We start from the raw sequence: 15113 nt of genomic DNA, 5'->3' as shown, positions 1-15113 counted from the left end.
AACAAGAGCGCACGTACTACCAATGCCGTTTTTTCATAAGGGTGTTCAGCCCTGATACCTGTCTCAATTGTTTTGGCGGAACGCGGAACGTCAATCGAGCGTGGATTTTTCTTGCATCTAAATTTACTTTAGATAGATAGATAGATAGATAGATAGATAGATAGATAGATAGATAGATAGATAGATAGATAGATAGATAGATAGATAGATAGATAGACAGACAGACAGACAGACAGACAGACAGACAGACAGACAGACAGAGAGATAGATAGATAGATAGATAGATAGATAGATAGATAGATAGATAGATAGATAGATAGATAGATAGATAGATAGATAGATAGATAGATAGATAGATAGATAGATAGATAGATAGATAGATAGATAGATAGATAGATAGATAGATAGATATTTGAGCCCTACCCTTTGTAACGGGCGGGCACCACTAGGTTGGAAACCCGGACAAAAAGAAAATATAAAAACAAGAAAAAACGAGAAGAAAGCGCACAAGAAAATAAAGAATAAAAACACTCAAGGATTAAAGCGAGGAGGGGCGTGGGGGTTCGCTCATCGACCTCGTTCACGTCCGACTCTGCTGTTTCGCGTGGTTAGACTCCACCAAAGAGTTAGTCGACGCTTGGTTCGCAGCACCCACTCCCTCTTGTCCTTGGAGCTTTCTTCGTCGCCCACTGCAGGACAGTGAAACCCTAGCGCCTGTGGGAATGTGGTGTCCTCTGTCGGCATCGGATGGAGTCTCTGGCACGACATCACAAGGTGCTCGATTGTCTCTTCCGCGTCGCCACACGCTCGACATAGTGCTGCCTGTGCTTCTGGTGTTGTATCGAAGCGACGGCGGTACACCCAGGCCGTTGTCAAATAGCTTTTCGGGTCCGACGCTGTTTGTGGCGCCATCTGTCGTCTGCAGAGGAAAGCGCCACGACGGGAAATACGCCGAGACGAGCGTTCCTAAGTGTGCGGGGCCTTTGAGGGTTCCACCACCGCCCTTGAGCGGCAACGCGGCGCTCGCGGCTTTCAGCTCATAAATATCGGTGCAAACGATTACGGCTTTGCATCATGCGCGGCTAAACCAAGTGAGTACCGTTGTCAAACTTGTAACGAGGCAAGGCAAGCTCTGTGCGCAGTTTTACCTCAAACGAGCGAGCGGGTGAGACGGAAAATTTTCTTGTAAGTCTTCACGATAAAGATGCACATGTATGTATGTATGTATGTATGTATGTATGTATGTATGTATGTATGTATGTATGTATGTATGTATGTATGTATGTATGTATGTATGTATGTATGTATGTATGTATGTATGTATGTATGTATGTATGTGAAATGGCAACAGAGCCTGAAACAACATGTGAGAAAACCATTCAATAATAAATTATTTACCACTAGTTGTAAAGCCGCCGCGGTGGCTCAGTGGTACGGTGCTCAGCTGCTGGCCCAAAAGACGCGGGTTCGATTCCGGTCGCGGCGGTCGCATTTCGATGTTGCCGACATGCTAGAGGTCCGTGTACTGTGCGATATTCGTGCACGTTGAAGAACCCCATGTGCTCGAAATTATCCGGTGCTATCACGTGGAACCCCATAAAGCAAACCAAATGAAACCAACTTGTTGCTGCAATACATGAATATCTGTCCATATTTCCCCGAAGCCTTGCACATCATTGCAACGAAACAACACAACTAAAATTTCAGTACTTACACTCCAGACTTGAATAAGATATGTGGGCGTAAAAAATGAGTACGTGGCCCTCTAGCGCACTGCTTTTTGAGGGAAGGGTATGCAGCCCGCGTCCAGGAGTAGATCTCGATCACTAAATATATAGAATGCATACTGTTGACAATGGAGGGGCTTACTCTGACTGCGAGGCATACTAACTTGACGAAGTTAGCAATGGAAAGAGGCTTCTAAACGCGGCACCAGAGGTTAGCAGATAGAAGAGTTTGAAACCTCGATTAAAATCTTCGTAACTGCTAGAATTACGCAGGTTGTGAAGATTTGTTTTCGTTGCCAACAGTAAATATTCCGTATTTTTAGTGATGGATATCTGCCCCATGTATTGGGCAGAATACCCCCCTCCCCCCACCACCGCACACACACACACACAGTGCGCTGGAGCATAGCTTACGCTCTGTTTACTTCCATAAATTCTTATTCTTGTTCAGAGTGGAGGCTTCAATGCTCATAGAACTGGACAATATCCCCTCAATTTTCTCGCTCGAGAAATCTGGGCTTTTATGATATCTCAAAAGCACTTCGATATGTATTCCTTTGATAAACTGACCATCACCACGATTTTGGGTTGCTGCTTTAAATACAATGACCACAGAAAAAATAGGAGAACCGTATATATTTCACCTAAATTAAGTATACCACAGCGTACAAATGAATGAAAGCGCGGCCGAGTGGAATGCACTTCACCCTCGGCCGTTTGTTTTCCCTTCTTCTCTCCTGGACATTTTTGGCGTTTTCTGCTTTGGCACAGAACCTTTATTCATGATAAGCGCCCTTTCTGGGCCAGGGTCCACTGTCAGCCGAGTAATATTTCAGCTACCAGTCCAGCTCCTCCCTTAACAGTTGGTCGAAATTCTAAATACGGAAGAGCCGGTCGAAAGGGAAACAGTATTTTTTTAGGAAAGCATATGGCGCAGTAACTGTCTCACTTTCCAGTGGACACCTCAACCACGCCGTGAGGGATGGGAGGAAGGCGGGAGTCAAAGAAGAAAGAGAGAAATAAATGCCGTAGTGGAGGTCTGAATTGAATTGGTTTTTGGGGAAAGGAAATGGCGCAGTATCTGTCTCACATGGTGGTGGTGGTAAACTTTAATGAATATTGAGCCATATCTTAAACTATTCTTGGGTTGGCTCTTGGTCGCATGAAGTGGCCGGCAGTCCGTGACGTCCGGCGACTTCCAAAGCCCAGCCCACCAGCTGCTTTTGGACAGCTGGGTCGGAGCTGGACACCGTGACCTCCCATCGCTCGAGGTCAGTGAGTAGCCACTCTGATGGCGGCTGGAACTCAGAGCATATGTATAGTATGTGATGGAAATCGGCTCTTGGGGCTCCACATAGGGTACACTCTGGATAGAACAGCCCTGGGTGCATTAATGCTAAAAGGGCGGGGGAGAGAAAAGTGCGAGATTGTAGCTGGCGCCACGTCACCTGAGTGATTTGTGAGGCGGAGGATAGTGGAGTCGTTACTCTCTGTAGTGGAGTGAAATCTCGTGGTATGTGACCATTAGGTCATGGGCTCTCCCTGGCTCGGCGGCTTGCCCTGCTCGGTTGACGTACGCTCGAGCGGTGTCATGGGCGGCTTCGTTGCGTGGATGGCTCGCATGCGCGGGGACCCATATGAGTTGAATGGGCCTAGTGGGGGGCTGAGAGGAGTTGAAAATATTATGGGCGACGGCATGCGTCCGCCCTTTTTCAAAGTTTCTGATCGCGGTTTTTGAGTCACTGAATACGAGTGTGGCAGTGGTGGAGGAGATCGCAAAGGCAATTGCAACTTCTTCGTCTTCTAGCGAGGTGTGCGTTAGGACCGATGCAGCTGCTAGAGGTGAAAGATGGTGGCCGATTGCGCAAATGTCAAAGGCCGGCTGAGTGGTGTATGCCGCGGCATCTACGTAGACAGCCTCCGTGTGTTGGTTATAATGTTTGTGTAGTGCCTGGGCTCTTGCTGCGCGTCGAGCTTGGCGGTGGACCGGGTGCATGTTTTTTGGGAGTGGATGTACTGTTAGAAGCTTTTGGGTGGCCCCCTGGGGTGGGGTATGTAGGCCGGAGAGTGTTGGTTAAAACCTAGGTTCTTAATGATGCTGCGGCCTGTAGGGGTGGAGGAGAGACGTTCAAGTTGTGCCGCCCGCTGAGCTTCTGTAAGCTCGGCTAGTGTGTTATTTATGTCCATGAGTAAGAGCCGTTCGTTGGAGGTGTGTCGAGGGAGGTTGAGTGCGGTCTTGTATGCCTGGCGAATCAGGGCGTTGATTTTCTCTTGCTCTGCTCTCGTGAGGAAGAGATATGGGAGAGAGTATACTATGCGGCTGACGACGAATGCTTGAACTAGGCGACGGAGGTCATGTTCTCTCATGCCCCTGTGTCGGTTGGCAATTCGTCGTATGAGCCGCATGGTCTGATGGATGGTGTTTGTGAGTTTGGTTATCGTGGCAGTGTTCTTGCCGTTGCTCTGGAGTAGGATGCCTAGGATTTGGACCTTTTCCACTTCTGGGATGGGGGTGCCGTCCAACGTGAGTTTTATTGGAGGCGGGGGCCTAGGTCCGTCCTACATCTAGGTAGTCGAAGAATGAGTAACTCGTATTTGGTAGGGGAGCAGGTCAAGCCGACGGTTGCAGCATGCGCTGCCACCAAGTCGGCGCCGTCCTGCAATGTTTCTTCCATGGCTCCGGCATTTCCTTTGGTTGTCCACAGTGTTATGTCGTCGGCATAGTAGAGTGCGAGAGATTAGGTACTGCGTTTAAAGCCTTGGCCGTGGGAATGAGTGTTATATTGAAGAGCAGCGCGAGAGGACTGACCCTTGCGGAGTGCCTCTGCTGCCGAGGGCGAAGGTTGGGGAGGAGAGAGACCCGAAGCAGATTTCTGCTGTGCGGTGTCTTAGAAAAGCAGGAATGTATTTGAAGGTGCGCTTCTGCCGAGAGCGCTTCTAGGATGTCGGAGTGGTTGACGTTGTCAAAGGCTTTGGTTAGGTCCAAAGCTAGTATTGCTCGCGTGCGTTTTGCATTTCAGGGGTGGAGGGCCTCTTCCGAAATCTGAAGCATAACGTCCAGTTTGGACAGATGACTGTGGAAGCCAATCATCGTGTGGGGGAGTAGGTCGTGATCGTCGACATAGTTCTGTAGTCGTTCCAGGACCACATGTTCGAACAGTTTGCCTAGACGACGTCAATCGCATTCTGCACAAGCTCCCTCTACAGGATGACGTCTTGTTAACCGCTCTTAAAGCACAATATCTTACCACAACTCCACCTACTGCGCTCCCTACTTACACCGGTGCCCCAATCCTACACTGGATGAGGACATGTCTACATGGGAAGTTAAAGCCGCCATGCAGAAATTACGCACAACTTCGGCCCCGGGGGCAGACAAAATCAACAACGAGATGCTTAGGAATCTGGACGAGCGCTCTATACAGGCTATAACAGACCTATTCAACAGGTGCTGGCAAGATGGAGCGCTACCAGCCCAATGGACGCACGCCCGCATAACCTTTATTCCGAAACAAGGCAAACCTCTAGATATAAAAAACCTACGCCCAATATCTGTCTCACATCTCGGCGGACACCTGTACCGCGCCGTAAGGGAAAGGATAAAGGAGTGACTGAGAGAAGAAGGGAAGAAAGAGGTGCCGTAGTGGAGGGCTCCGGAATAATTTTGACCACCTGGCGATCTTTAACGTGCAATGACATCGCACAGCACATGAGCGCCTTTTGATTTTCGCCTCCATCGAAACACGGCCGCCGCGGTCGGGTTCGAACCCGGGACTCCGGATCAGTAGCCGAGCACTCTAACCACTGAACCACCGCGGCTGGTGTAATGGAGGTCTCCAGAATAATTCCGGATCTTCCTCCGGATTTTTAACGTGCACTGACATCGCACAGCACATGGGCGCCTTTTGAGTTTCGCCTCCATCGGAACGCGGCCGCCGCGGTCTGGTTCGAACACGAGTAAGGCCGCACAGGATGCTGCATGCCGAATGAGTAGGTTAAAATTTTTATTGACGCATAGTTAGAACGGAGCAGGTCACAACGGGTGGAATCCTTCGTCCAGGATCCTATTGGAGGCTTTCAGCGGTCTTGGTCTTTGTAATTAGGTACCGCTGATCCTCAACGCGAGAACTGCTAGCACTCTCTACCGTTGTTCCTTAGCGGGTTGGTTAATTGTACGAATAAAGTCGTTTGGTTAAGGATTGATTCCGTTTAGGGTATATTTGTCTAATGTTCATATAAAAGGCGGCAATTTCACTGCACGAGTAATTTTACCACTGCGCCCCCTGGCGCAGTAGTGCAACAGTTAAGCAATGCGCCGCTGGTTTGCGATGGCAGGTGCTCCCTGCGTTGAGCCTTGTGCGGCACAGGTTTCTCTTCCCGAGCGGCCAATCATTAATTTAACTGCAACCTGCCTCGGTGGGCAGTTTGCTCAATATCAGGTTGTGATGACGCCGCAAGTTCATGTGACCTAGGTGGCCCACCTGCCTCCTTTGGGGACCACCTGCCAGAGCCACGACCGTGATTACTCGCTCTCAACACCGGACGCCGGAAAAAAGGCTCCAGCAAATGATGGAAGGACCAAACAAGAGGCCGCACCGTATTCTCTGCTAATGCAGGGTTGGTCATCTTTGGTTCGGCCAGTTAAGTTGCGAAGGCGAACACGTTTGCAGTTTCGCACCCACCGACTTCATGTATCCTGTTGCACGAAACGCAGACGCCTACACTAGAGGCCTCTTCCCGAGCACCTCTCTGTATATAAATCTAAATAAATGCTTTTCACCGCTACCACCTACACAAGCAGGCAGGACCACATTACACTTGTATTTATTAAAAATATAGCACGGGAGGAGCCGTCGCAATGCGAAGGCCGCCCAGTTCAGCGACAAGCGAGCCAGGATGGTTACCTCTTGCTTCCACCTGCTAATCGTCTTGTGACACCACATCGTGACACCATGAGAAAAAGTGACACCACACCATCCATAACAAACATCAACCTGTCTTTATTTTGTTCTCATCTGTAGACACGAGCAAAATCTCAAAATTATCACAGCTAGATCCGTACGGAACGTACAAGCACGATATGAGATATGTGAGGCGCTGACCACAGGATGCAAAGCGTCCACTTTCACAAACCCTACAGGAACGCCGGCCAGGCTCCTAAACCCCTCCGCGGTGGCGCACCGAAGCAAGTGTCGCGAGTTAATTTCCTTCTGAAGCGACAACGCTCGTACCCGTCCCGTCAACGTGCACGTCTGAACCCTGTGCAGAGCACCTACGTAGGCCAGCATCCGTCGGGGGCTGAGTGAGGCAAGTCCAGCACACTGTCTATCACGAGGAACGCGTTGCAACGCCGCGGCAACGCAGCTGCAAGCTAAGCCAGCGAACGACGGTCAGGAAGTTAAGATGCAGATGCGTTCGCAACTACCTATAAAGGGGAAGCACTTTGGAGGCTGGCGCGCGAGAGGCCGAATCCAGCTCATCACGACGCGTCGAGTACCGTGCGTTAGACACACCACCTCTCGCTACGCCTTTTAGACTGCCTGCACCGCTTGATGAGCCGTTCCAGAAGTCAGGGCTGCACTGCCTAAGCTGTGACTGTAACATCGCCTTTTACGCGGCGACAGAAACTATAGGCTTTGGTTTTAGCCTAAATCATCGCCGAGACACCACACCGCGACAAGGGCACATGAAGGGCCCCGTGCACTTGTACAGGCAAGGACCCGCTCGGCTCGTCAGCACCTGTCAGATGGTGAACGTAAACGCGATCTCGGGGATGCTCTTCCTACCTAAGATAAGCCCGTTCGAATCCTGCACGGCTCTCGCACACGCAGAGCTTCCACTGCGTCACTCCTTTGGGTGCGGGTGATAGGCACAGCGAGACTGAGAGTTTACTTTGCGCCACGCGTGCATGGCTGAGGGGACGCCTGCCCGTGTCGTGCGTTCCGACTCGCGAGTAGGCAAGCTCTCTACGGTGTCACGAGATGAGCCAGGCGAGCCCGGCGCGCGTGGCCGAGCTCTCCGGCAGCGTGAGGGCCCACTTTCGCAGGCCGGTGAGGAGCACGCAAGCGGTGACGAGCACTGCGCCCGACACGGTGTACCGGTCGGGCACCTCGCCGAAGAAGGCCACCTGCCAGACGAACACGAACACGATGTCGGCCGCCGAGCGGACCACGGACACGGGCCCCGCCTGCTCCAGCTGCAGGGCGCGCGTCAGCAGCAGCTGGCCGCCGAAGCTGAAGGCGCCCAGCACCACGAGCAGCCAGCGGTCGAAGCCGCAGCGGGGCAGCTCGAGCCGCGTGGTGAGCAGCGCGATGGTGGCCGTCTCCAGGATGGCCACCCAGCCGAAGTTGAACATGATGACCGAGTGGTGGACGCCCTTGACCTTGCGCACCACGATGTACACGCTGGCGCCGAACACGGTGGACGAGAGCGCGGCCACCACTCCGCGCGCCTGCACGGGACCCCCGCCGCCGAACAGCAGCGGCAGCTTGGTGATGAGCGCCAGGCCGACCAGCGTGACGAGCACGGCGGCCACGTGGAACAGTCCGCACGGCTCCTTGAGGAACAGCTTGGCGAGCGCGGACACGAACACGGGCACGCTGAAGATGATGACCGACGCGTCGGCGATGGGCATGTAGTGGATGGCGTAGAAGCGCAGGAACAGGCTGGTGGCGCCCAGCAGGCCGCGCAGGATCAGCAGCCGCCGCACGCCCTTGGTGCCCAGCGGGGGCTCGCGGCTGACCACCACCAGGGGCGCGGTGAACACCAGGATGCCCAGGAAGCGCACCACCGCCAGCTCGGCTGCAGGGATGTAGCTGCACCAGCAGAATTGTTTGTGGCGGAGGTGAAAAGAAAGGCACGGTGGGCCGAAATGATTCGAGAAAGTTACCCATTCAATATTAATTAACCACCCTACTAGTTAGCACGTCTTAGCTGTATTCTGATGCAATACACCACTGACAATGCTATGCTGAAAAATGTGCTCTTTTAACACGCAAAGCCAAGTAAAAAAAATTGCAGAACATTTTAGGTGAAACAACAGGAATTTAGTAATCAAATCTATCCCGGGACATGGGCAGCATAGCCTGCCCCTAAAAGGGAGCACGCTGGAGGACAGCTTACCACATTTTGACTCCCATATAGGATAATTCGTGTTTAGAGTGTTCCTAATTGTCCCGTATACGAAGGGAGCCAACAGTCACCGAATCCAAGGAGCACAGGGGAATGTTTCCTGCCTATGCTCCTTGGTTTCGAAGACTAGTACGTATGTCATAACGAGCCACTCATTTCCCTTCAATTGCCCGCCTAATTGTCCTGCGCCATCCTTGCGTACGTTGTGTTGGGCACTAAAATGGTGAAACCAGTCGGTCTTGTGGCCGACATTTAATTTCCGTTTTGCGTGGACACTTAATTTAGAGACCATCTCTAGTTGTCCGCAATGTCCAGTGGTACTCGATGTAAGTATTACAGGTCAGGATGGAGACAGTAATGGCGTATTCCAATCGGCAATATGGGCCAGCTTGCCGTATCTTCGAAGGAGCAAGAAAGCCGTCGCGGCCCAATCAGAAATCAGGGTCTGAATCCAAATCGCCCATTGAAACACGCTCTTCGGTTTCGCGGAGCAGAATACTTGCTCCAGATTGCCGACTTGAATACGCCATACGTTATATAAAGGAGCGCCAATGCTGCCACTTGCCAACACGTTTTCCCTGCTACCTTGCGAAGCCGCGTGTCCACCACGTTCGATACGCACCGCCCTGCTCTCCGCCTCCGCTGCATTCTCTCTAGACAACGAGCTTATACGCTCGTGCCCCCGAAAAAAAATTAAAATTGAAAATTGGTTTTTGGGGAAAGGAAATTGCGCAGTATCTGTCTCACATATCGGCGGACACCTGAACAGCGCCGTAAGGGAAGGGATAAAGGAAGGACTGAGAGAAGAAAGGAAGAAAGAGGTGCCGTAGTGGAGGGATAAGGAAATAATCTCGATAACCTGGGAATATTTAACGTGCACTGACATCGCACAGCACACCGGCGCCTTTGCGTTTCGCCTCCATCGAAATACAGCCGCCGCGGTCGGCTGTATTTCCGGACCAGTAGCCGAGCGCCCTAACCGCTGAGCCACCGCGGCGGGTCCCACTGAAAATTGGAAAATACACAGATACTGCGCAATTTCCTTTCCCCAAGAACCAGAAAATTGGTTTTTGGGGAAAGGGAATTGCGCAGTATCTGTCTCATATCTCGGCCGACACCTGAACCGCAGCGTAAGGGAAGGGATAAAGGAAGAACTGAGAGAAGAAATGAAGAAAGAGGTGCCGTATAGTGGAGGGCACCTGGAATAATTTCGACCACCTGACATCGCACAGCACACGGGCGCCTTAGCGTTTCGATGGAGGCGAAACTCTAAGGTGCCCGTGTGCTGTGCGATGTCAGTGCACGTTAAAGATCCTCAGGCGGTCGAAACTATTCCGGAGCCCTGCACTGCGGCCCCCATTTCTCTCTTTCTTCTTTCACTCCCACCTTCGTCTCTCACGTCACGGCCCTGTTCAGCAGGTGCACACCGAGTTTTTTTTTTTAAATTAATTTCCTCAAAAACCACTAATTCAGAGCCGAAGTACGCTTCTTCTCTCATCCGCTGCCCCCGGCCCTTATCGATGGCACGTGGCTAAAGTCCCCATCAACTTAGCACCATCCTTATTAAACAGCGCTTGTGCCTCAAAATGGCGTTGATACCGCACCGATAGAATGGATGCCCACGGTACCGAGATACCCAGCAGAAACAGCCGTACTTGAGCTTCTTGACGATGACTGTGCAGATGGAGAAGAAGAAGCTCGAGAGCGAGGAGAAGGCCAGCCCCTTGTACACCTGCCACGACTGCGAGGAGCACGCGTCCTCATCGCCTCCGGCGTCGCCGCTCTCGGTCTGGTCGCCGCTCCGCAGGCAGAGCTGCTTGCGCGCCGCCGTGGCGTCATCGTGCTCGGCGGCGGTCTCTTCGTCGGCGGCCGGCTGCAGCAGAGGCAGGGCCAGCGAACTCGACGAGCTCGGCATCGGCCGGACGGGCACCACCGCAGGCTCCGCGCCTCCTCAGAGCACCTCATCGCCACAGGCCATCTGGGACAAATGAAGGAGACTTTCACTTCGCAAGCAATGATCTGTTTATGGGCCCCGCGTGTATTTTCTCTCCAGCAGGTATACCATTCATTGTGTTTTCGTGTTCGCGCGCTTCAGTTATCGTTTTGGTAGACGCTGACGGTACCCGTATGTCACCAGCGGCCCCGACCCCGCCAGGCCGGCCCGTTTGCAACAGGAAAGGACGTAGCAAGAACCGTTGGTCCAAATCAACACGGGGAGCAATAAAACAGGTGTGTCGCTTGACAGTGCAGTGAATGCGTTTTAAATTTCAAGTGCGCAGTCAGCGAGACATCCGAGGCCCACAGCTGGACACTACAGATCAAAACGCGCATGCTTGGAACACGAACCCAGATAGTCAAACATGTAATAAATCCTGCAGGATGTATTATTGTGTCGGCAATCATGAACAGTTGCTGTCGATGCATGCACGGCATTTGACCTTTTGCCGCTGCGGAAACCTGCGGTTCTAAATCACGTTTCATAACTGTGTTGGAAAACTCGCGCAAGGAACTATACTGTATAGCGGCTTTGTCATGCGGTCAACAACAGTAGGCTCTACATCGGTCGCTCCATGTGCTGCGGGGAAGATGAACAAACGCGATGTCTCTAGCTAAACGACTTGCCCAAACTTTCGCCTAACTTTTTCTACCTACACTTCACTCAACACGGGACAAGCACACATCCTTCGCAAAGTTCAACCAAGACTCTAGACACCCTACTAATGCTCTGTAACTTCGGACGGCGAGACACAACTCACTGTTCCATCTGCCCGGAGATCAGGGAAGACACAGAACACGTTCTGTGCTCTTGTAACGCAGCCGTTAGCTCTTTTATTTCCCGTTACCCTCCATTCCTTCCCACAGTGCTTGGCTTCATTCGGGTTCGACACATCAACAACGGACCCTAGCTGAGCAAGCGCTCTATTCCGTTGAGCCTTAGAGATGACCTTTAAGTTCTTCATCCTCCTCCTCTTACTCGCCACTCGAGAGCTCCCGTTCGCAGTACGCCGCCAGCAGCTACAACAGACAGAAATTGAGCGCAGCGAAGAAGCCAAGACGTATTGCTAAAATACATCCGTAAAGCATACGCACACGATGCATGCATGGCAGTAGTTTGAAAAACTAATCATCGTAGATGCATCGGCAACGCCATCGCATCGAACGCCAACATTCCACTGCCACGTCTGTGATGGCTTCGCGTCCACATTCAAATCATGACACATTGCTAGTATCAACCAGGAGTAGCCCTTTCAAAACTACGATTTCTGCAAGGTAACGTATGACTCACGCAGCGTATATATACTCTTGATCGTGTTTTCGTGTCCAAGAGAACCGTCGATCCTGCAGCAACGCTTCTTCTTCTTCTTCTTTCTTCTTCTTCTTCTTCTTCTTCTTCTTCTTCTTCTTCTTCTTCTTCTTCTTCTTCTTCTTCTTCTTCTTCTTCTTCTTCTTCTTCTTCTTCTTCTTCTTCTTCTTCTTCTTCTTCTTCTTCTTCTTCTTCTTCTTCTTCTTCTTCTTCTTCTTCTCTGCAAAGTGCTTTGCTTTCCTCTCCGCGCCCACATGGCGCAGCAACGGACACAACTCACCAGAAACACATTCGTCTCGTGCACGCATAATATTCCCCCGACTATATATACACTGCATGTCTTTCTCCAAGGAAGTTACTCGTTTTCCGCATAACAGTATTCAGCGTCTTCTATAGCTCAGTCGGCCTTTCTATGAACCGATCTCCCATTCCAAGCTGTCCATGCGGGCGGGAGAAATCAGTGCCGATGTGGAGTGTTCCCTTCTAATCGGCCGATACTTCCGTAACGAAAGTCAAACACAGCGGCGCAACCTGGCAAGGTGGGGTGCGCCATCTAACCGCGACGTCCGGGTTGCGCTCATTGAGGAATCAAGAAACCGAGAGGCACGCGGTACAGCTGAAGTTTCTTGAGGACGCCGGCCTTCTATAGAATTAGTGGGAGATGATTTTTTTTTACCACGTGGCACAGAAGGTGAAATATACAACATCTTTATTGCTTTCACGATGAATCCTGCTCTGCTGCCCTAGACGGCTGGGTGAGTGCCCGGCTTCTCAGCAGTTTCCCGTCCGGCAGATTCCTTAGCCCTCTCAGTCTCACAACAAGGGCAATGCGAATGTTCATCAGAGAAGAGAGTTTTCGGAAAGCTCGGAAAGCCGCTCCGAGTTTCTTAGCCAGTCATTAGTTCCTATCTCAGGACCGAACAAATCGTTCGTTAATCAATAAAGGATGTCGTCAATCCGTCTCTTCAGCGCCCCTCCCTGTACAGCGTGCTGCCGATACCAACACCTTCGCATGTGATCATCCTATCTAGAGTGCGATCCGTCCATATATGGCTAAATTACTATTGAAAAGTAATTAAATTACATTACCAATTATTTTCCTAAAATTGCGTGAATGTAGTTAAATTACATTACCAATTACTGCTCCCAAATAGTAACGACCTTAGACTACAATTACTTAAGAAAAGTAATGCAATTACTCTCAATTATTTTTTGATTTTCGTTAAAAAGACACGGTAACCAGTAAAAGAAACTCCAAAGTCATTCATCAGACGCCACGCGCAGTCTTTGCGTCTTCCCGCCGAATTCCGACCCAGCCATATATTCTCCCAACCCTATTCTTTCCTAAAGCACGGACCATTACGAAGATACGACAACGTCAACAAAATAGCGAAAACAGAAGCGTGGCCAAGCACTCACTGCTTTCATTGCGCTCAAGACAAACGCCTTGCTGCCGGAAGCTGCATCCACCTTCAAGCCTCCGAAGCCGGTTTATTGCTTCGGTCCCGTACAAAAATGGTCCATAGACTTTTTATAGCCTGTAGTGCCTTCCTATAGATATTTAATTTTGTCTATTCATTAGTTCATAGACCGTCTATAGACAAAAGTCTACTCAAAGTGTATAGCCATAAATATATAGATTGTCTATAGACTGTCTATAGTATTTGCATTGCCTATAGACTGTTCTCTAGGATTTGTCTATAGACAGAAGTCTATGGACAGTTGAAGAAATTTTTTGCAAGGGGCGGTATACCACCACGAATCGACCTCCGCGGCTTACGTTGGGTAATTTTCGCGCCATGCGCGTCTGCGCCTGTTCTTATTCCACGAATTAAGCCGCCAAGGTCATGGTTACAACACACAGCACGGACGCACAAAAAAAATTAACAGCAGAAGCAATGCTAACACGCATCCGGGGCTGCGCACACAGATGTGGCAGCGCGTTCCGCGCCTTTCATGCCCGTCTCTGGGGCATCTGTTTTTTGTCGCGCGATGCGCCACCGAATTAATCCACGCCCCTGTCCAAACTCGAAACGTCCCCGTGTTGGCTCCGCTTTTTGGCAACAACGCGACCTTCGAAGGCCTTGTTTCCTGGTTGTCCGCTAACCGCCGTTCCTGCTGTAGCTCATTTGCAGCATTTCTTTTGAAACTGCATTTCTTTTGAAAGTGCCCGGGCAGCACGGCGAATCCCTTAAATGAAAACTAAAGAAGAGAACCAAGTCGACGGCGTCCGGGTGTGATATGTTGATGATCTCTGCTCGTCGGCCGGCAACACTACCGAGGACACCGGCGGCTCCGAAGGCCCAGTCCTCAATTCTGTCTGCACTTGCCGATATCTCTTACGCTGGGCAAGGTTTGCCACGCGTCGATCTTGCTTTCGAGGCGCCCCACCGGGCGTACGAGAGACCAAAGATTTCCGATACAAAGAGCAGTGGTGCATTTTAGTGAATGTAATTTCGAAAGAAATTAATCATTTTTGCTGAGAAATTACCGCCTAGAGTAATTCATTACATTAATAAATTGCTAGTCCAGGAAAGTAATTCATTAGACTACAAATTACCGGGAAAGCCACTTAATTACAGTGCTTCAGTTACAGCCATGTCTGAACCCGCCACGGGTGGCTCAGTAGCTTTGGCGTACGGCTACTGATCCCAAGGTCGCTGGATCGAATCTCGGCTGCGGAGGCCGTATTCCGATGCAGGCGAATACAAAAACGCCCGTGTGCTGTGCTGTGCTACGCCAGCGCAAGTAAAATGACCCCGAGAGGCGTAAATTAATCCGGGGTACTCCTCCACAGCGTCTCCCATAGCCCATTTTGACGTCGAGAAGTTAAACCCGACAAAACGCTGACGCGTGTTGTTCGCAGTGAGGGAAAAGTCGCCCACCGCTTGTATGCGTGGCCTCGCTCGTGCTCATGAGAGACCAGCCAGCCAACCTGAGTGAGTGCAAAG

At 51.0% G+C, this 15113-nt stretch overlaps 1 protein-coding gene across 2 annotated transcripts in view; it reads right to left on the bottom strand.

The window, feature by feature from the left end:
* Window positions 1-6705: 6705 nt before the first annotated feature.
* The window catches only part of LOC144120551 (solute carrier family 35 member G1-like), a 44045-nt gene continuing 35637 nt past the window's right edge, over window positions 6706-15113 (bottom strand). For both annotated transcript variants that reach the window (XM_077653082.1, XM_077653083.1), the window contains exons 2-3: window positions 10514-10836; window positions 6706-8542 (exon numbers count right to left, since the gene is read on the bottom strand). In XM_077653082.1, coding sequence (XP_077509208.1) covers window positions 7702-8542; window positions 10514-10773 — 1101 coding nt within the window. In that variant the 5' untranslated portion in view covers window positions 10774-10836 and the 3' untranslated portion in view covers window positions 6706-7701. The remainder of the gene's footprint in view (window positions 8543-10513; window positions 10837-15113) is intronic.

The sequence above is a fragment of the Amblyomma americanum genome, chromosome 2 (genome assembly GCF_052857255.1).
Source record: "Amblyomma americanum isolate KBUSLIRL-KWMA chromosome 2, ASM5285725v1, whole genome shotgun sequence".
Classification (NCBI taxonomy): domain Eukaryota; kingdom Metazoa; phylum Arthropoda; class Arachnida; order Ixodida; family Ixodidae; genus Amblyomma; species Amblyomma americanum.
This window is presented reverse-complemented; position numbering and strand designations above follow the sequence as displayed.